Here is a 20,997-nt window from a genome sequence, read left to right on the forward strand (position 1 = left end):
CGAGTAATGAGGGACAGCTGTCGTAAAGATGTGGAAAGCCTCAGTGTTTAAAAGCCTAAATGGCAATATTGTCAGGGCAAGCAGTCTAGAATTGTGCCCGCTTATTGTTTGGGCTTGTTGGTAGGTGACTGGGTGTTTAGGTGTGTGTTCCAAGACCTGAGATAGGAACAGCTGAACGTTGCATTGGGACAAAGAATTGGACTTGGTTGCTCGTGGTGGCTTGATTGCTCGTGAGCATGTTTGGCCCACCTAGTCAGGGGCTTTGATGACATGTGCCTGAGTATGCTGGTGGTGGTCAAGCTGGTAGTGGTCAGGCCCTTGCTCATTTTGTTACAACAGAGATTGCAAATGACCATTCTTATTGTCCAAACTTTGTTTGAAAAAGTACCAGACTGTGGAACACATAATTTGACCTAGGAACTTGCCGCCTGTGGGTGCTATGGGGAACAGTTGCCTGACTTCTCCTTTTAGGCACAACACTGCCTCTTCCTGCCGGTTGCAGTGCTGAGGATCCTTCCCTCTCTGAGCTACTGTGCTCACTCTGCATGGCACTTTCCTAGGTTGGGTTAGTGACTTCATCGTCCACCACCTCATCTTTCGCTTCCGCACTGTGGTCATCCTGATTTGTTGACTTAACAACATCACTTGTTGGCAACTGTGTTGCATAATCATCTACCTTTTGAGAAACTAATTGCTGTTCCCCACTGTCATCTTTTTCTGACCGTGATTGTGCAATTATTTGGGCAGGACTATACACTATCTCCTCATGTCCCTCTTGAAATGTGCAGGGCAAAAGGACAGAATCAATAAATGAAAATGTAAAGAGCTGCTCAGAGTGTTCGAATGTGGAATCACTTGTCTCCTGGGACTCACCATGATTGAAAGAAGGATCAGGGTGAGGAGTATGTGGTCCAGACTCTTGGCTAGTGAGACTAGACTGTGTGGAAGGCAGGGTGGTGCTAGTAAACATACTGTAAGCATTATCTGCAATCCAACCGACCACATGTTCACACTCTTTGGGCTTCAAGATTGGTGTCCCTAGCCCCCCTGTAAAGTAGGAAAGGAAGCTAGGTCTTGTGGATGAGCATGTTGGTTGTGCTCATGAAGCAGACACAGTTTCACCTGACCCATGGCCTCGGCATCTGTATGTACCATCAGCAGCACGTCCACTTCTCCATCCTTTAATGCTTATCTTGCTCATTTTAAATTAGGTGGATACTATGTATGCCTGCAAACTTTCAGCTGTTAATAGGAATAATAAAATATTTAGCCCTGAAAGGGACTTTCATTTTTAACTTGCAGCAGCAATACAAGTGTCGAAGGACTGTAAGGCAATAAACCCTGCCTATATGCCTCTAATCCTAATCTATCCCTCCTCCACCAACTATCCCTACAATGAATGCAGGTAGCTATAGTTTTACTAAAGAAAAGGCAAGACTTTTGTTTTTAGTTTGCAGCAGCAGTATAAGTATAAAAGGACTCTAAGGCAATAAAACCAGCCTATATGCCTCTAATTCTAAACTATCCCTCCTCTACCAGCTATCTCTACACTAAATGCAGGTAACAGCAGTTTCACTAATGAAAGGACAGTACGTAGTTCTGAAAAGGACTTTTGTTTTAATGGTGCAGAAACTTTATACAATAACTGCAATACAAAATCAACACTGCCTATATGCCTCCTTAAAGTCAGCTCTCCCTTCTATAACAACTCTCCTTGAACTGATTCCACAGGAGAGTGGGCTGAGCATCACGTCACCAGGTCCTGTATAAGGCCCTATAGGGTACTTTACACGCTACGATATCGATATCGCTAGCAAGTGTACCCGCCCCCGTCGGTTGTGCGACACGGGCAAATCGCTGCCTGTGGCACACAACATTGCTTACACCCGTCACATGGACTTACCTTCCCTGCGAAGTCGCTCTGACCGGCGAATCGCCTCCTTTCTAAGGGGGCGGTTCGTGCGGCGTCACAGTGACATCACATAGCAGCCGTCGAATAGAAGAGGAGGGGCGGAGATGAGCGGGCGGAAGATTCTGCCCACCTCCTTCCTTCCTTTTTTTCCGGTGGATGCAGGTAGGCGATGTTCGTCATTCCTGCGGTGTCACACGTAGCTATGTGTGGTGCCGCAGGAACGACGAACAACATCGTACCTGCAGCAGCAACGATATTAAGTAAAGGAGCGACGTGTCAACGATCAACGATTTTTGACGTTTTTGCGATGGTTGATCGTCGCTCCGATGTCGCACTGCGATGTCGCTAACGGCGCTGGATGTGCGTCACTAACGACGTGACCCCGACGATATATCGTTAGCGATGTCAGTGTGTAAAGCACCCTTTAGACACAATGCTTCTGACCAATCACAGTAATGTCAGTAGCCAACATTACTGTGTATCTCAGGCAATCCCCGCACATTGATTGGCTGTCTAAAAGCCTCAAAATATGCAGGTTGGGGACTCGATGCTCAGTCAGGTAACGAGTGTCTTGAGCACCCGATACTCAATAAAGTATCGATCAGTGGCGAGCACACTCGATCATCGCTATGTCAGACAGATTTGTTGGGGCTGCTCTACTCCGCTCATGGGGAATTGCTGAGATGTATTTATTGTAACATACATATATTAATTTGAAAAAAAAATTGTATAGGCTGCTTACCGCTTTCCAGAGGTTTCACTCTCTTCAGATATGGGCTCTGGGATGTTTTCTTTTATATCTAAACTGGATTTTCTAGATTCTTCAACAATGTTAGCAGACACTGTATAATAATAAAAAAAGAAAATCATTTTTGTGCATGAAAATAGACAGTATTTCCAGAAAATCCTATAAGCGTCATGCAGCTAAAAGGTCAATGCTTTGGCAAATAATGTACTAACTCTAATTGCCAAGCATTGAAAGCTGTTACTGCCCCTGGCCTTTTGTTATATCAGACTATGACTCACTAATCAGATCTTTTTAATCTATTTTGCTGATCTGCCTTGCTTATCTAATAACAAATATAAAAACAATAATCTTACCAAAAATAATTAGTAAGGGATTTAAGGGAATCTGTCACCATTTTTCACCTATCTTAACTATTAATAGGGACATACCGGTTATAGACTGCTGAAAAAAATCATACCTGTCTGCCTCACATCAGATGCCTTGATGTGGATAAATCATCTTTTATCACTTTATGTAAATTACGTGTTCCAGGCTATGGGGAGGATGCTGGAAGAGCTTATTTTAAATAAAAGGGGCATTACCAGTGTGATGTATGACGGTCGCTCTCTACTCTCCTGATCTCACTGCAGAGCTGTGTGTGATTATAACTGACACTTCTCGGCTTCCATCTCACAGGCAGCCTGTGTTACATTATTGTTGCAATATAGCAGAGCTCAGAGAGCTGCAAAAAAGTACAGCCCGGAATACCCACCCCAAAGGGGCTTAAGGGAGGGCAGCCTCACTAAGGAGAGATGCTAGGCCAGAGGGTATAGGAACGGGTTAAATTGAGAATGCACTTTGTGCAGGAAAATTGGAGGGTGGTGTTATAGGGGTTGTCGGGTTGTAGGGCCTTGTGATTGGTCAGGGGAAGGGCAGTTATAGGGTAGCATATAGGGCAGGGCTGTGGGGTGGGGATGGTTATTGGGATGTCCGGAATCATTCAGCCCACCCACCCTATTTTTGGGACTTTTGGAGATCAACGTGGAGAAATGAAAATGCGTTAACTTTATCTTAGCAGATGTCGGAAAGGAGGGAGGTATTTAAAGTAGGTGGATTACACAAAGAGCTGGGGGGGACCCAGTGCAGGAATGGGTTACCCGAAATAGTGCAATGGTATGGTTGGTTAATGTGGGTCCCTTCTGGGCTGGGTCTCAGCGGGACATTCGTTGGGCAACACTCGGCTAGGTGTCCTCGAGTCGGTGTGGTGCGGCTGAAGGCAGGTTGTGGAGCTGGTGTTGCAATCAAATACAATGAGAAACTTCACTTATCTTCCCCCTCCTTTTCTGGTGGTTATGTTATTATTGGGTTATTAGTATATTTATGTATGAAAACGTTATTGATTGTTGTTAATTAATAAACTGGGCTGCTGTGGCCTTTTATATCCAATGTCAGATAGTCTTTGTGTCTTAATGTTAGGTTAAGAAGTCGGAAAAGGGGTTTTTGGTTATGGTTGGTAAGGCAAGGCCTTCAATAAGACTTCCCTGAGTCATGTGTTTGCAAGAAGCCAAATTTCAATTCTCCTGTTCTGTTATTTACTTGTCTCTGACACTGGTAATGCCCCCTTTTATGTAAGGTAATCTCTGGAGGTGGAGTTATCTTCCAGGCAGCGTCCACCCCATAGCCTGTAATTACATTATGAAGTAATAACTCAAGAACTCTTCAGCATATCCCAATGATTCAGAGACTTTTTTTTTTTACATATTGTAATCCATGATAGTGGTAAAATTAGAACAATTTTTTTGTGTTTATTTGTAAAAATATCAGAAATTTTGAAGAAAAGTTAGAAAATGTCTCAATTTTCAAACTTTAAGTTTTTATGCCCTTAAACCAGAGAGTTGTGTCCCACAAAATAGTTAATAAATAACATTTCCCACATATCTACATATCTAGGGCTTATCTCTAGATTTCAGAACATGGTTATGTCGATTTGAGAATAATGCATAAAAGGATTAGTGAGGATAGAAATGATCAGGAAACAGTAAAGTATTATCCAACACTCATCCCATATTGATAAAAATAGTTACCGTATTTCATTTTGTTAAAAACAGGTTAAATATTAATTGAAAAGATGCTCACGCATTTTGAGCCTACAAGTAGACGATAAGCTAATTTGCAGTCTTTATTTCAAAGTTATCCAAGGCTTTATCCAGGCATACAAAATTGAGGCAAAGAGAACAATCATCAATTTGGGGCTTGACAGTATGTATAAGAGCTGATGGTGGATAATTTTATGTGCTGCACACTTCTGCTAGTTCCTTTTTGATTCCAGGTGTGACCTGTCAATTAAGGAATATTTTGTATTTGGAACCATTAGGCTGGGGCCACACGGGGGATTACTGTGATCCCCTCGCATGACACTCAGCTCACGCTGGCAGTACAGCAGAGCCGAGGTTCATGCGAGTGTCCCTGTGACTGAGGTCTGATCGTGCGAGCGGACCTCAGCTGTGGGGGGCAGGCCGGCCCTGAGAAGGGGCGGGCCGGCTCTGAGGAGGGGAGGTAGGGATTTATCTCCCTCTCTCCTCTGTAGCCGGCTATTGCCATGCTAGATTTTTCTCTCGCCCCATAGGCTTGAATGAGTGCGAGAGAAACAATGATCGCATTGCACACAGAGCATGCTGCGATTGTTTTCTCAGTCTGATTAGGGCTGAGAAAATAATCGCTCATGTGTGCTGACACATAGGCTAATATTGGTCCGAGTGGAATGCGAATTTTTATAGCTCTCCACTCACACCGATTTTCATGCTGTGTGGCTTAGGCCTTAAGGCCAGAGTCACACTTGCGTATGACTCGGTGAGTCTCGCATCAGGATTACCCGGGGCATCCGCACACTCTCGGACAGGAGCGGGTTAACTGCATAGAAATACATGCAGCTGAGAAGCTCCTGTCCAAGAGTGTGCAGCCGCCCCAGGTGATCCCGATGCAAGACTTGCCGAGTCATACGCAAGTGTGACTCTGGCCTAAGGCTGCTTTACAGGCTGCGACATTGCTAGTGACTGCTAGCGATGTCGAGCGCGATAGCACCCGCCCCCGTCGTATCTGAGACATTTGTTGATCACTGCCATAGCAAACATTATCGCTACGGCAGCGTCACAAGCACATACCTTGTCAGCGACGTCGCTGTGACCGCCGAACAATACCTCCCTCTGTGCTGTTTTATTTGTCTTAGTTAAAACTGTTATTTAATGTTTTTCATGCTTGTCTCTGCTGCCATCTACTGGTCAGACCTTTCGGCTCCTCTGTTTCTTTTGCCCAGCCCATGGGAGTGTCTGATGACCCTCTTGCATCACATCCTGGATATTCTTTTCCAAAGCAGAGTCTGTGAGAACAACATCCCTTATTGGAGCTACTAGGAGCAAAGTCTTCTGACCACGTAGTAGCTACAGAGGCAAGCATCACTGGAAGATTTCAATGCCAGGTACTTGGATTACTGCACTCTGCATGTCCTAACCTTTGGAGAAAATAAACCACCATTGTTTCATCTCAGCACGTGCATGTTTTCACTCTGAAGTGCTCTGGTCCTGTCTGCCCCACCTATAGGAAAAACGAAGGTAAGATTCTCACAACCTCTCACAACTACGCACCTTCCATCGCCTTTAAGTGGGGACAGAACAGTCAGAAGACTGCTTAAGAGCTCAATACCCCGGCTACAGATCCCTAAGAACCCTGTAACTTCCCATGTAATCTGCCTAGCAACAAGCCTTGTGCACTAGTCTGCCTGCACAGTGCATGCCTGGACAAGCCTAAGGGGAAGCTCTCCCATCTGCCACATCCTGTGTCACCTCTGCTTGCATTGTAAAGGGACAGTTTATGCACCTGCTGTTTCTCTCTTGCCATACCACTTCTATAGACTTGCAGCACATTATACCCCATTACTGCACATCACTGCACTGCGAACCCCAAGTTTTACTAAAGACACCTTGGGAATCTCATCAGGGAGTCCTTGCAGAGCTGCACAACGATTTTGGATCCCTATTCAAAAGTCAAGTTTCTTAAAGAGACAGTACACCTTAAATAAAAATGGCCGAAAAAGACCTCGGACAGTTCCCCACTGCTGAAACAGAGCAAATACAACCTGATACTGTCCATTATGAAGCCCAGGAGGCAGAGCCCACGCTTTCAGCAGACCAAGTTGTCCGACCGAAGCGCTCTTCCAAACCCACGATAAAGGCCGCTGAAAACTATCACACTATGAAAGATGAGTCATGTGAACACCTGGAAGAACAGTGGGAACGAGTCACCTATTACATGTCAAGACTTGAATCCTCATCAGGTGATGCCACATGCTTACAAGCCGCTCTGGAACGGCTGAACACAGCTCATGAAAGATACAAGAGACTGTCAACAAGGTACATTACCTTTCTAAAAGACTCTAAAATTGATGAAGCGCTTTCAGACCTGAGCAAGGCAGAAGAGGTGGACAAGGAAAGAGATGCCAAGGTGCAAGATGCCATAGACAAGGCCGAACACCGTATCTCTCACCAGCAAGAAACCAGATCACACCGATCAACCTCATCTAGACGTTCCTCTCGGTCATCCGGGTCATCATCCTCAAGAAGCTCAGCCCTGAGCGACAGGATACTAGAGGCCCGCATAAGAGCAGAGGAATCCAAGGTGAGATGTTCCTTCACAGAAAGAGAAGTAGAGGAAGAAGCCAAAAGGACAGAAGCAGAAGCCCTTGCAAAAGCAGAAGCCGCTAAAGCAGAAGCCCATGCAAAAGCAGAAGCTGCTAAAGCGGAAGCAAAAAGGGCAGAAGCGGAGGCTCGGATAAAGATTCTTCGGTCACAGATGGAAGAGGAAGTTGCACTAGCTAAAGTGAGACTACTTGAGCAAGCATTGATCCAAGGTCCTGATCCAGCTGACTCGCCACCACTGGAAGCAGACAATCCAGTTGATCGCACAAGAGACTATGTACTGAATCAGTTACCTGTAGCAACCCCGGTTTGCAGTACCGTCCAAGCCGACAACACCGAAACCTCCAACTTACCTCTACCAGTGCCAGTGCCACCTAAAGCACCCGAGCAAATTAATAACAGTCACCAAGAGGTCCCCTCTCAAACACAGTCACCACAGCAAGATGGCAACCAAGTGTTTCCTGACCCACTTCCACAGCTCAAGCAGCGGTCATCAGAATCTACAGAGGCTAAACCACAGCTCAACCCTGCAGCAACGTCATTCTACCCGGGAACATCTCATCCATTCACGCCAGGCAGCCCATACGCCCCAGGGGCATCACGAGTCGTCGTGGCAACAAGTGGTGAGAAATCAGATATGTCTGAGTTTGCCAGGTTCATGGTGAGCAGAGAGCTAATCAACACTAGTCTCACGAAATTTGATGATCGTGCAGAGAGCTACAGGGCCTGGAAAGCAACTTTCAAGGCAGCCATCGCCAATCTCAACTTCACTGCAGAACAGGAGCTCGACCTCCTGATCAAGTGGTTGGGCCCAGGCTCTACAAACCGTATTAAGAGCCTCAGAACCGTCTATGTGGGACAAGCAGAAGCAGGTCTCGCTGCTGCATGGCAGAGACTGGAACGCACCTTTGGCAGCGCAGAAGCAATAGAGAAAGCCCTATTCAAGAGACTGCAGGACATCCCAAAGATCAACCTTAAAGAAGTCCACAAGCTTCAAGACCTAAGTGATCTGCTCATGGAGCTGGAGCTCGCCAAAAGAGATCCTCGTCTGTCTGGGCTGTGCTACCTGGATACAGCCCATGGAGTGAACCCAATCGTGGTGAAGCTGCCATACAGTCTGCAGGAGAAATGGGCAACGTCAGTCTCAAGGTACAAAAGAATGCATGACGTCACCTTTCCCCCATTTATTCAGTTCTGCAAGTTCATCGATGAGCAGGCCCAGATGAGGAATGACCCCAGCCTCGACTTCCTAGAGTTCAACACTTCGGCAGCCGCAACATCATCATCAAGGTATGAAGGTGCCATACACAAACGCAGAGACATTAAGAACACTGTGAGTGTCAGGAAGACTGAGCTACCATCACCTGCAGCATGCACAGATAAACAAAACACCATCTCATCACGAGATAAGTCTTTCAATCAAGAATGTCCCATCCATAAAAAACCGCATTCACTGAACAAGTGCAGAGGGTTTAGATCCAAAACCCTACAGGAGCGCAAGAAAGTCCTCACAGAGCTTGGGATTTGTTTCAAATGCTGCGCATCACTTGAGCACATGGCCAAGGACTGTAAATCCATCGTCAAGTGTGAGGAGTGTCATAGTGAAAAACACGTTTCAGCCATGCACCCAACCCAGCTAGCTAGAGACACACCGGCTGCAGTCACCACCACTCCCACTCCAAGTCATGGCGGGGAGCCCAAGAATCAGACTGACACCACCACAGCCATCTCCTGCTCATGCTCAGAGGTATGTGGAGAGGGCCAAACACAGAAATGTTGTGCCCGAATATGCCTCATCAAGGTTTATCCCGAGGGACATCCAGAAAAGGCAATGAAGGTGTATGCCATCATAGACGACCAAAGCAACCGGTCCCTAGCAGGAACCAAATTCTTTGAAGCCTTCGGAATTAATGGACCATCAGAACCCTACACCTTGAACACCTGCTCGGGTCGCATAGAGACTAGCGGCAGAAGAGCCCAGGGAGTCATTGCTTCTCCTATTAATGGGAAGACTGAAATACCTCTACCAACGCTCGTTGAATGTGACCAAATACCCAGCCACAGGAATGAAATTCCTACCCCAGAAGCTGCATTTCATCAACCACACCTAAGACACCTCGCTAGCTTTATCCCACCTCTGGACAATAACGCAGAGATTCTACTCCTGCTCGGCAGAGACAATCTAAGGGTACACAAGGTGCGACAGCAGTGTAATGGGCCTGACTATGCACCATACGCCCAGAGACTGGACTTGGGATGGGTAGTCATAGGAAATGTGTGCGTTGATCGATCAGAAATTGATTCCTTCAAGACTTATGTGCATGGAGATGGGTGCACAACCTGCTTAAAGCCATGTCCTCATCACTATGGAGTGAAAGAGAAGTCTCCAGACACAATACAGCTACCTGACATCGCTTCTTCTCTGCATATCGACAACTTGGGAAGATCAGTCTTTCACACAACCAAGGACGACGATAAAGTAGCCTTGTCAGTAGAGGACAGAGAATTCATCGGAATAATGGACTGTGAGTTTTCTAAAGACAAAACCAACCATTGGGTCTCTCCATTACCCTCCCGATCTACCAGGGGAAGACTTCCAAACAACCGAGATCAAGCTCAGACTAGGTGTAACTCTCTTCAGCGTTCCATGAACAGCAAGCCTGCAATGAGAGAACACAGCGTCGCATTTATGGACAAGGAAGTCTGCAACAACCTAGCAGAACCTGTACCAGCCGAACTGAATCCAGCAGATCACGCAACTAGTCCTACGTCTATAAGTTCTTTTGCTAACTCTTCTTGGCTTACAGGTCCAGAGTTCCTGCTGAGACAGTCAGAAGAAGGTGTCCAGGAAGCCTTCAGCATCCTAGATCCAGACAACGATCCAGATGTCCGAGCTGAAGTCAATACCCTGGCCACCAGTGCAGAAAAAACTTCCAACCTCGGTTGCCAACGTTTTGAACGTTTCTCCAGCTGGATGAGGCTCGTCAGGACTGTCGCTAGGTTAGTGCATATCGCCAGATGCTGTCGTACTGACCTTAAAACCAAATACTGTCATCGCTGGCATGTCTGCCACAAAGCCCTTTCTGCTGAGGACATCTCCCATAGAGAGTCCCTCATAATACGCCACCTTCAACAGAGTGAATTCGCCATAGAATGGAAGTGTTTATACAACAAACAGCAGATTTCATTAAGAAGTCCTCTCGCCAATTTAAACCCAGTCATCGACAGTTTCGGCTTACTGAGAGTTGGTGGTCGTTTAAATCAGGCTCATCTTGGAGTTGCAGAACAAAATCCTCTCATCATTCCCAACAAACACCATGTTACAGTCTTGCTGATCCGACACCACCATGAAAAGACTGAACACCAAGGCAGGCAAATTACAGAAGGTGCTTTACGGTCTGCAGGCCTCTGGATTATTGGAATGAAGAGACGAGTAGCACAAATACTACACGATTGTGTGCACTGTCGTAAAGCGAGAGGAAAACAACTGTACCAGCAAATGGCTGACTTGCCTACAGACAGACATTCTACAGAGCCACCTTTCACCTACGTGGGCCTAGACGTTTTCGGACCATGGATGGTGTCCACACGCAGAACTCGCGGAGGCCAAGCAAACAGCAAGCGGTGGGCTGTGCTATTCACCTGCATGAGTGTTCGAGTCGTTCACATTGAGGTGTTAGAGTCCATGGATACCTCCAGCCTAATCAACGCCTTAAGAAGGTTCCTTGCCATCAGAGGACCAGTGAAACAGCTGAGGTCTGACCGTGGAAGCAACTTCGTCGGTGCATGTAGAGAACTGAACATCGACACCAAACCTATCCAAGATCAGCTGGCAGAGAAAGGTTGCACCTGGATCTTCAATCCCCCTCACAGTTCTCACATGGGAGGCTCCTGGGTTAGGATGATCGGGATTTCACGCAACATCTTGAACTCCATGCTAATGGACGTCAATTCCTCAAGACTCACACATGAGACTCTAGTCACTCTTTTAGCTGAAGTCTCAGCCATTATCAATTCAAGACCCCTTGTGCCGGTGACCATGGATCCAGAAACACCAACCATATTAACTCCTACTATTCTCATTACCCAAAAAACTGACAACGCGGTAATGCCCAGCGGAGAGTTCACCCACGCGAACACTTATCAAAAACACTGGAAACGGGTTCAATACTTGGCTGACTACTTCTGGAACCGATGGAGGAAGGAATACCTCACCATTCTTCAAGGAAGAAAGAAGTGGCGACATCCCAAGCCGAACCTCAAGGAAGGAGACCTAGTCCTCATGAAAGATCAGACCCCAGAAAGGACTGACTGGCCTATGGGACTAATTACTAGGATACTGCCTAGTCAGGACGGCAATGTTCGGAAGGTGGAGCTAAAGGTCATCAGGAAAGGTGAGACGAAGACCTTTGCAAGGCCAATCCACGAACTTGTTCTGCTTTTGCCCATAGAGAGCATCCCTACAGGATGAACGCTACCGGACCTGAACTTTGAGCCGTCCTTCTTGTTTTGGACTCAATTGAGCTTGTTTTTGCATTTAACATGCCTTTCCTTTCAGGTTGTATTATGGACTCAATAGTGAAATCCCCAAAGTGAATTTCAGACGGGGAGTGTGCTGTTTTATTTGTCTTAGTTAAAACTGTTATTTAATGTTTTTCATGCTTGTCTCTGCTGCCATCTACTGGTCAGACCTTTCGGCTCCTCTGTTTCTTTTGCCCAGCCCATGGGAGTGTCTCATGACCCTCTTGCATCACATCCTGGATATTCTTTTCCAAAGCAGAGTCTGTGAGAACAACATCCCTTATTGGAGCTACTAGGAGCAAAGTCTTCTGACCACGTAGTAGCTACAGAGGCAAGCATCACTGGAAGATTTCAATGCCAGGTACTTGGATTACTGCACTCTGCATGTCCTAACCTTTGGAGAAAATAAACCACCATTGTTTCATCTCAGCACGTGCATGTTTTCACTCTGAAGTGCTCTGGTCCTGTCTGCCCCACCTATAGGAAAAACGAAGGTAAGATTCTCACAACCTCTCACAACTACACACCTTCCATCGCCTTTAAGTGGGGACAGAACACCCTCAAGGGGGAGGTGCGTCCGGCGTCACAGCGACGTCACCGCGACGTCATTAAGCGGCCATCCAATAGAAGCGGAGGGGCGGAGATGAGCGGGACGTAACATCCCGCCCACCTCCTTCCTTCCGCACTGCCGGTGGACGCAGGTAAGGAGATGTATGTCGTTCCTGCGGTGTCACACACAGCAATGTGTGCTGCAGCAGGAACGACAAACAATATAGTACCTGTGGCAGCAGCAATATTAAGGAAAGTAGCGACGTGTCAATGATCACCGTTTTTGGACGATTTTGCGATCATTGATCGTCGCTCCTTGGTGTCACACGCTGCGATGTCGCTACCAGCGCCGGATGTGCGGCACTAACGACGTGACCCCGACGATATATCGGTAGCGATGTCGCAGCGTGTAAAGCACCCTTTAGTTGGGCTAATTTGTGAAAATGTGTTTCTTTGGAAAGAAAAAAACCTATGAGATTGTGTGCGCACAGTGCATTTTTGATGCAGATTTATGTGCAGATTTGTCACAAATCTAAATGCCTATCCTTATGCCAGCTATCCCAGGAAAGTCAATTTGAATTCTGATGTGCTGTGCGTACGTTGCTTATTTTTTTTCTTGCAGATTAGGTGCAGAAAATAATCTGCAGTATGTCAATTGTTGGTGGGCTTTTGCCTGTGAATTTTAGTCCTTCCACTCATTGACTTCTTTAAAAAAAATGCACCAAAAATGCAAACGGTTTTGGTGCAGTTTTTTTTGCCAGAAAGTGCAGATTTGATTCAGAAAATTTCTCTACCAAATGCTCAACATGTGCACATAGGCATAGTCACTGAGCGTTCTATTACAAACTTTTTTACTGATTTTTTTTTTATTATTATTCAAGGTTTTGTGGTGGTATGCTTGTAGAAATACAGTTAGGTCCAGAAATATTTGGACAGTGACACAATTTTCGCAAGTTGGGCTCTGCATGCCACCACATTGGATTTTAAATGAAACCTCTACAACAGAATTCAAGTGCAGATTGTAACGTTTAATTTGAAGGTTTGAACAAAAATATCTGATAGAAATTGTAGGAATTGTACACATTTCTTTACAAACACTCCACATTTTAGGAGGTCAAAAGTAATTGGACAAATAAACCAAACCCAAACAAAATATTTTTATTTTCAATATTTTGTTGCGAATCCTTTGGAGGCAATCACTGCCTTAAGTCTGGAAACCATGGACATCACCAAACGCTGGGTTTCCTCCTTCTTAATGCGTTGCCAGGCCTTTACAGCCGCAGCCTTCAGGTCTTGCTTGTTTGTGGGTCTTTCTGTCTTAAGTCTGGATTTGAGCAAGTGAAATGCATGCTCAATTGGGTTAAGATCTGGTGATTGACTTGGCCATTGCAGAATGTTCCACTTTTTTGCACTCATGAACTCCTGGGTAGCTTTGGCTGTATGCTTGGCGTCATTGTCCATCTGTACTATGAAGCGCCGTCCGATCAACTTTGCGGCATTTGGCTGAATCTGGGCTGAAAGTATATCCCGGTACACTTCAGAATTCATCCGGCTACTCTTGTCTGCTGTTATGTCATCAATAAACACAAGTGACCCAGTGCCATTGAAAGCCATGCATGCCCATGCCATCACGTTGCCTCCACCATGTTTTACAGAGGATGTGGTGTGCCTTGGATCATGTGCCGTTCCCTTTCTTCTCCAAACTTTTTTCTTCCCATCATTCTGGTACAGGTTGATCTTTGTCTCATCTGTCCATAGAATACTTTTCCAGAACTGAGCTGGCTTCATGAGGTGTTTTTCAGCAAATTTAACTCTGGCCTGTCTATTTTTGGAATTGATGAATGGTTTGCATCTAGATGTGAACCCTTTGTATTTACTTTCATGGAGTCTTCTCTTTACTGTTGACTTAGAGACAGATACACCTACTTCACTGAGAGTGTTCTGGACTTCAGTTGATGTTGTGAACGGGTTCTTCTTCACCAAAGAAAGTATGCGGCGATCATCCACCACTGTTGTCATCCGTGGACGCCCAGGCCTTTTTGAGTTCCCAAGCTCACCAGTCAATTCCTTTTTTCTCAGAATGTACCCGACTGTTGATTTTGCTACTCCAAGCATGTCTGCTATCTCTCTGATGGATTTTTTCTTTTTTTTTCAGCCTCAGGAGGTTCTGCTTCACCTCAATTGAGAGTTCCTTAGACCGCATGTTGTCTGGTCACAGCAACAGCTTCCAAATGCAAAACCACACACCTGTAATCAACCCCAGACCTTTTAACTACTTCATTGATTACAGGTTAACGAGGGAGATGCCTTCAGAGTTAATTGCAGCCCTTAGAGTCCCTTGTCCAATTACTTTTGGTCCCTTGAAAAAGAGGAGGCTATGCATAACAGAGCTATGATTCCTAAACCCTTTCTCCGATTTGGATGTGAAAACTCTCATATTGCAGCTGGGAGTGTGCACTTTCAGCCCATATTATATATATAATTGTATTTCTGAACATGTTTTTGTAAACAGCTAAAATAACAAAACTTGTGTCACTGTCCAAATATTTCTGGACCTAACTGTAAGAACATTGGAGAAAATTACAGATTATCTTCAACAGAGTTCCCTAATCACAAATCACATCCTATATTCCAATACCTGAAAACCGTCTCATTATAGACTTTCGGACAACCTCACTTCCAAGGACAGTGGAATTTTTGAAGCGTCTAGATTTTTCTTCAAAAAACCAGTCTCCTGTGGCTATTCTTATCTGCCTACAAAAAGAAAGAAACAAACAAGAAAACTTGACAGACCATCATATAATACAAATTGCATGTCAATTGCAATGTGACTAGTAACAAAAATTAGTTATATGGTTTACATACTTGCAGCCACATGCCAACTAGATCTCTCCAGCTTCTCTCAATAGAAGAGCCAGAGAAGTCTAGTTGGCATGTGACTGCAAAACTGCAGTATGGGTCACATGTCCAGCCATGCACATTTGGAATACAGGTGAATTGTAACAGTGTGCACAATTCTAAAGGGAAAGTCAGGTGGAGGTGAAGTCGTTTATGTGACAGGATTGGCTCTGCGCTATGGTTTCTAGAGTAGATGTACTATAGTTATATTTTGGATTAGCAAACACAGGCAGCTGCTTTCATAGAGATCCTAAAAGGCAGGGGGGTGTTTCTGGAATTTGATATTCCAACCGGCTTTTCTGATGAAATTTTAAAGCTATCTTAACAGTGTATATTTTTTATTGTTAGTAATGGCATTACCAGCATTGTATTAATGAACTTTAATATTTAAAAGTATTACTATAAGATAATTTATTAGACCTCTATTCTGTAGACTTACGCAATTTTGGCACACACTATACATTTCCAGACTCGATCTTTTACCACTACACGACATGCCTTGCACACTCTGAATTGGCATGCTTGACAAATATTTCCCCGGTCAAAGATCAATCCCAGAGCCTTCTGACAGCGCACACAGATTTTTGCACTATTCTGGCGTATTCGGTGAATCTTGGCACCTTTCTTTTTGATTTCCAAAAGTTCATTTTTTAATTTTCTATAAAAAATATAAAGAAAATACATTAAAAGTTAAGGGATGCATATTAATGTAAATATCTATCCAGCCAAACATGTGGAAACAGGTCACAAGCTTGAAAGATTTCAGCCGCAGTCAAGACGTTTACTTTTTGTTTAAACCAAATATCACATTTCCAAGAAAGGTCAGCATGAATGATTTTAGCCTTGGTATAATTGTTCCCTGAGGGGTAGTTTGTATGTGTAAAACTCTAAGCCAACTAGATTGTTACATATATAATGTCTCTAGAGTTCAAAAAAAAGATGAACATCAACTATAAGTTCTGTGGGTGAAAATTCCTTACTAGGTAGAGAGATCAGATGAGAGTGACCCAAGGCTTACACGATCAAGACAATAATTAACAATTCATATGCTCATGGGCTACAACTAGGGATGAGCAGATAAATATTCATGGAGGAGAAAGTTCACGTTGAATTTCCTGAAATTTGCAGTTTCACCCAAATTCAAACACTGAGATTCGCTCATTACAAAAAGAAAATTGGCCAGTACCATTTCTCACACTGCTGAAATAACAGGGTAATGTAATTTAACTTAGCCACATGGGCTTCCCACTTATACCCTGCAGCTATGGCATCTTTCGGATTATCATACCTTGTACAGTGGTGGTTAGTACCTAGGCAATCATAAGTCATCACTTCCCAATGGAGCTCAGTTTTATGGCAGAGATTTTCCATCTCCAAAGTCACTAAGCAAGTCACTCTCTACAGTAGTGTGTAAACTCTTATGATCTGTGGGGTCCTCTGTTTCTAGCTATCTCACTCCTAAAGAGTATAAATAAGCTTTTATAGTTATTAAGGTAATCTCTCTCCTGTAGAGTGTAAATTGTAATGCATGCAGGTGTGGGCCCACAGCGCAATGGACTGGGCTTTCCCAGGAGGGGTGTGACTAAGTGCCTACCGGGTAATGACCTCTGATGGTGAAGATAGACTTTGCTTTCAGAAGACACCAGTTGCCACTCAAAGACAGTCCCCGATGCTGCAGCAGCTGACCAAGAGGGTCATGGATGCAAGAACTGACAAGGAATAACAGGCCAGACAGGTACTGAGATGCACACAGGACAGGTTCAGGATCACAAATAGGTTCAAGGTGACAAGACAAATACTGGTACACAGGCATGTTCAGGGTTACATAGTTACATAGTTACTTAGGTTGAAAAAAGACCTAGGTCCATCTAGTTCAACCTTCCTCCACCAGTTCTACATTTAGTCACTAAGTCATTTATAACCAACAATGTTGTGTGTAGTGAGGAAATCATCCAGCCCTTTTTTAAAAGCTGTTATAGTATCTGCCATTACTACCTCTTGTGGTAGGGCTTTCCACAGTCTGACTGCTCTAACTGTAAAGAACCCTTTCCTATTTAGCTGTTGGAATCGCTTTTCTTCCACTCGCAGTGAGTGCCCCCTGGTCCTTAGTACTGTCTTTGGAAGAAATAAGTCATGTGCCAGTCCTTTATATTGACCACACATGTATTTATACATATAAATGAGATCTCCTCTGAGACGTCTTTTTTCTAAGCTAAACATATCTAACTTTTTCCGGATGGATTCAGGTACACAAGCAGGTTCAGGGTCACATGATAGATTCAGGTTCACAGGAAAGACTGGTTAAGGTTCAGGTACTGGAAAGGTCACAGGATGGGTTTCTGGCAAGGTCATAGGATGGATTCAGGAAAAGGTACCTAACAATGGACTAGCTAGAGAGTAATGACTTGTTACAAAAGTTGCTCTGGCACCTCTCTACAGGCTAGGGTGCCTTAAATAGCCAGTGTGTCTGAGCCATAGGCTGGGGACACTTTCAAAGTGCGCGCATTTCTCCATTAAGAAGCGGGAAGCTGGCATGCTTGCGCCCTAAGCACATTGCCAGGGGACCTGCGCGACATGCACAGGCCTCAGGAGCTACGAATTACGGCAGGAGGGGAGAACAAAGGGACACATATACAGCTGTGGCAGTGAGTGTCGGCATCCCTGCCAGGAGAAAGAAGCGGGACAGTGAAGGGACGCTAGCATTACCTAAACTCTGATAGTAAGCGAGGTCCTCTCTCTCTCCTGTAGTCTGTAAGCTTTTTCTTTTAGAGTTTACACTCATATGGTCAGAAGTCAGAAGAATCCCGTATCTCCTATAGAGTGTAACCTCTTATACTTAGTGGGGTCCTCTCTTTCTCTTCTGTAGAGTTTAAGCTCTTATGATCAGCGGGATCCTGTCTCTCTCACAGAGTGTAAACTCTCATGGTCAGCTTGGTTCTTTCTCTTTTCTCTCACATATATTTTCTAATTAATTACCAGCTTTCCAGTGTTGAGATTTGCACAAATTCATTCAATCGAGATTTTGGGAACAATTCGGCGAGGCTGTCAAATTCAAAACGTAAAAAAATCTGCTCATCTCTAACTGCAACATACTGAAGAGCATTTCAAAGTACATGGTACAGAAGACGGCAACAGATCATAGGCTACACACAAGAAAATTTGTGACACAAAATTTTTGTTGAGTTATCCGTGTAGTAAGGTCATTATTGACTAGTATAAGCCATGTAAATACATTGCTCTTTCTTGTTGAATGTCCACAACCTAATGGAGGTGTAATCGTGGGTGACTCAAAATGAAATAAAAATCTATGACCAGCACCTACAAGTTTTGATGAAAACCAAGAAAAATACTTATCAGCCACTCCACCACCGACTGCAATTCCTGGTATACGGAAGGGGATGCACGGATCAGAGTTCAACTGGTCAATGGAAGAAACAATCCAAAAAAATCCAAGAAAAATTTAACAATCTGAGTAAAGCCTGCTTTATGCGTTACAATTAATCGTGCGATCGCACCCGCCCCCATCGTTTGTGCGGCAAAGGCAATTTCTTGCCCATGTCGCACAATGCTGTAACCCCCTGTCACATGTACTTACCTTCCAAATGACCTCGCTATGGGCGGCGAACATCCACTTCCTGAAGGGGGAGGGACGATCGGCATCACAGCGACGTCACACAGTGGCCAGCCAATAGAAGCGGAGGGGCGGAGATGAGCGGGACGTAAACATCCCGCCCACCTCCTTCCTTCAGCATTGCCGGCGGCCGCAGGTAAGCTGCAGTTCATTGTTCCTGGGGTGTCACACGGAGCGATGTGTGCTGCCCGGCTACGATGAACAACAGGACGTGCGCTTTTTAGAAAATGAGCAACATGTCAGTGATGAACGAGAAGGTGAGTATTTCTGCTCGTTCATAGCTGTCACACGCTACGATATCATAACGATGCCGGATGTGCGTCACTTACGACGTGACCCTGCCGACATCTAGTTAGATATATCGTAGCTTGTAAAGCCCGCTTAAGGATCATCTGTTTATCTGTTTCCCTTTTAATGGAGTGTAAATCATGGATCATGAATATCGTTAAGGATTGTTGGATTTTATTTTTATTGTTTATATATATATATATATATATATATATATATAAAAAGTATTTTTCAATAGCAGCTTAGCAGTGACTACAGATATAAATATATGAACTCCTGTTAACACAAACATTTTGATTATATGATTTCCCTAGTGATTTTGTACTGTGGGAAACCACTTCTATGTGCTAGAGATGTAGGCCAATTTAATTATACTCAGAAATGCTTATTAAAACAATGTATACATCTATACTAAATACATGTACACTGGGAATCTCTATGCAGAATTGTGTGATAGCACCTGTGCCTTAGATTTATTACAATTTGCATCACTGAAAAATTACGATTCTGAAAAATTGAGCATTTGTACAGATAAATGGAACATGAGGACTGCCAGACTGAGTATAAATTATAAATTAAAATCACAATATGCTGAAATGAAGCAAATTACATTATTTTCAGCATTTCATCTCACAGCCACATTTCAGCCTAAACCATCAGATCAGGGACTGAGTATGTTAAAGACATTTTGTTCAAAAGCATAATGAACTGTGTCATTTGGAGCTGGATACATTTTGTGAACAATTTTTGTGAACAAATAATTTACATTCAGATAACATTTATTTCCCTGCAGAAAATTGCTTAACCTACTTTGTAAAATTTGCCAGCTGTTTCTTTTTATGTATGACTGAGCAGAAATCCATTTTTTTTTACACTGGAGGGTTATTATTGGGAAAAGCTTGAAGGAGATAATTTCTGGTTTAAGATGTCTGCCGTTAATAATGCAACATTATTTTATATATCACATATTATGTCACAGATCACTCTAGGTCCAGAATAAATTCTCCCACCATGGATCTTGACGCACATCTGGGGCAAATTTTACATGTAGATTTAGTACTGCACTACAGATTCACTCTAGATCTCATCCCTGTAGTAATGAAAGTAGTGATGTCTGTGGCTAGAATAGGAAGCATTTCCAAAACAGAATGATCATGCTGAAGATTTTATAATGTCCATACTTTATGGAACATCAGTCTTAATGAGGGGCCTGCAGGAACAAGATGTGTCGAATACAGTTAGAAGCACAAGCCACTTAATGAATTCAGCACATCTTATTTGTGGCATTGCCTCTGTGTGCGTCTTGCATAAGGAAAACCACCATTTTTTTTTATCAATTGACAGGTAAGCGTAGCCACTGGCTTCACCCCACCTTGGTGGAATTGAGTAAAAGTGGGATGAAAATGACAAAATTGGCAAAATTATTTCAAAGTTGTGTTTTCAAAGTGTTATAGAAAAGTTTTTTATGTAAACACTTTGATAAATTAGCCCGTATACCTAACGGCTCGATTAATCACAGTGCTCATGCCAAAGTGTTGTGGAGTAAAAGGCCATGAAATGTCACTAAATTTTGTGGCTGTGACTCCCAACTTTGCTAAAATGGGGGCAAAATAGAGTGTGGAAGGGGCATGAAGGCACAGACCATTTAATTCATGATGAGCTGTGGAGTTCCCCATACCAGAAATCTCACGCTAGTATCTGGATGGTGTGAGATTTCTGTAGTCTCACGCCTCTTGTCAGACGTTTCAGATTCATGAAGAGCCATTCACCTCTTTATGAA

General features: G+C 44.1%; 1 protein-coding gene across 4 annotated transcripts in view; it reads right to left on the reverse strand.

The window, feature by feature from the left end:
- The window catches only part of SYTL5 (synaptotagmin like 5), a 399,667-nt gene that overhangs the window by 179,501 nt on the left and 199,169 nt on the right, over positions 1-20,997 (reverse strand). For all 4 annotated transcript variants that reach the window (XM_075335512.1, XM_075335510.1, XM_075335511.1 and 1 more), the window contains exons 3-5: positions 15,738-15,956; positions 15,039-15,154; positions 2,655-2,754 (exon numbers count right to left, since the gene is read on the reverse strand). In XM_075335512.1, the coding sequence (XP_075191627.1) occupies positions 2,655-2,754; positions 15,039-15,154; positions 15,738-15,956 (435 nt within the window). The remainder of the gene's footprint in view (positions 1-2,654; positions 2,755-15,038; positions 15,155-15,737; positions 15,957-20,997) is intronic.

Source organism: Anomaloglossus baeobatrachus, chromosome 2, assembly GCF_048569485.1.
Source record: "Anomaloglossus baeobatrachus isolate aAnoBae1 chromosome 2, aAnoBae1.hap1, whole genome shotgun sequence".
NCBI classification, from domain to species: domain Eukaryota; kingdom Metazoa; phylum Chordata; class Amphibia; order Anura; family Aromobatidae; genus Anomaloglossus; species Anomaloglossus baeobatrachus.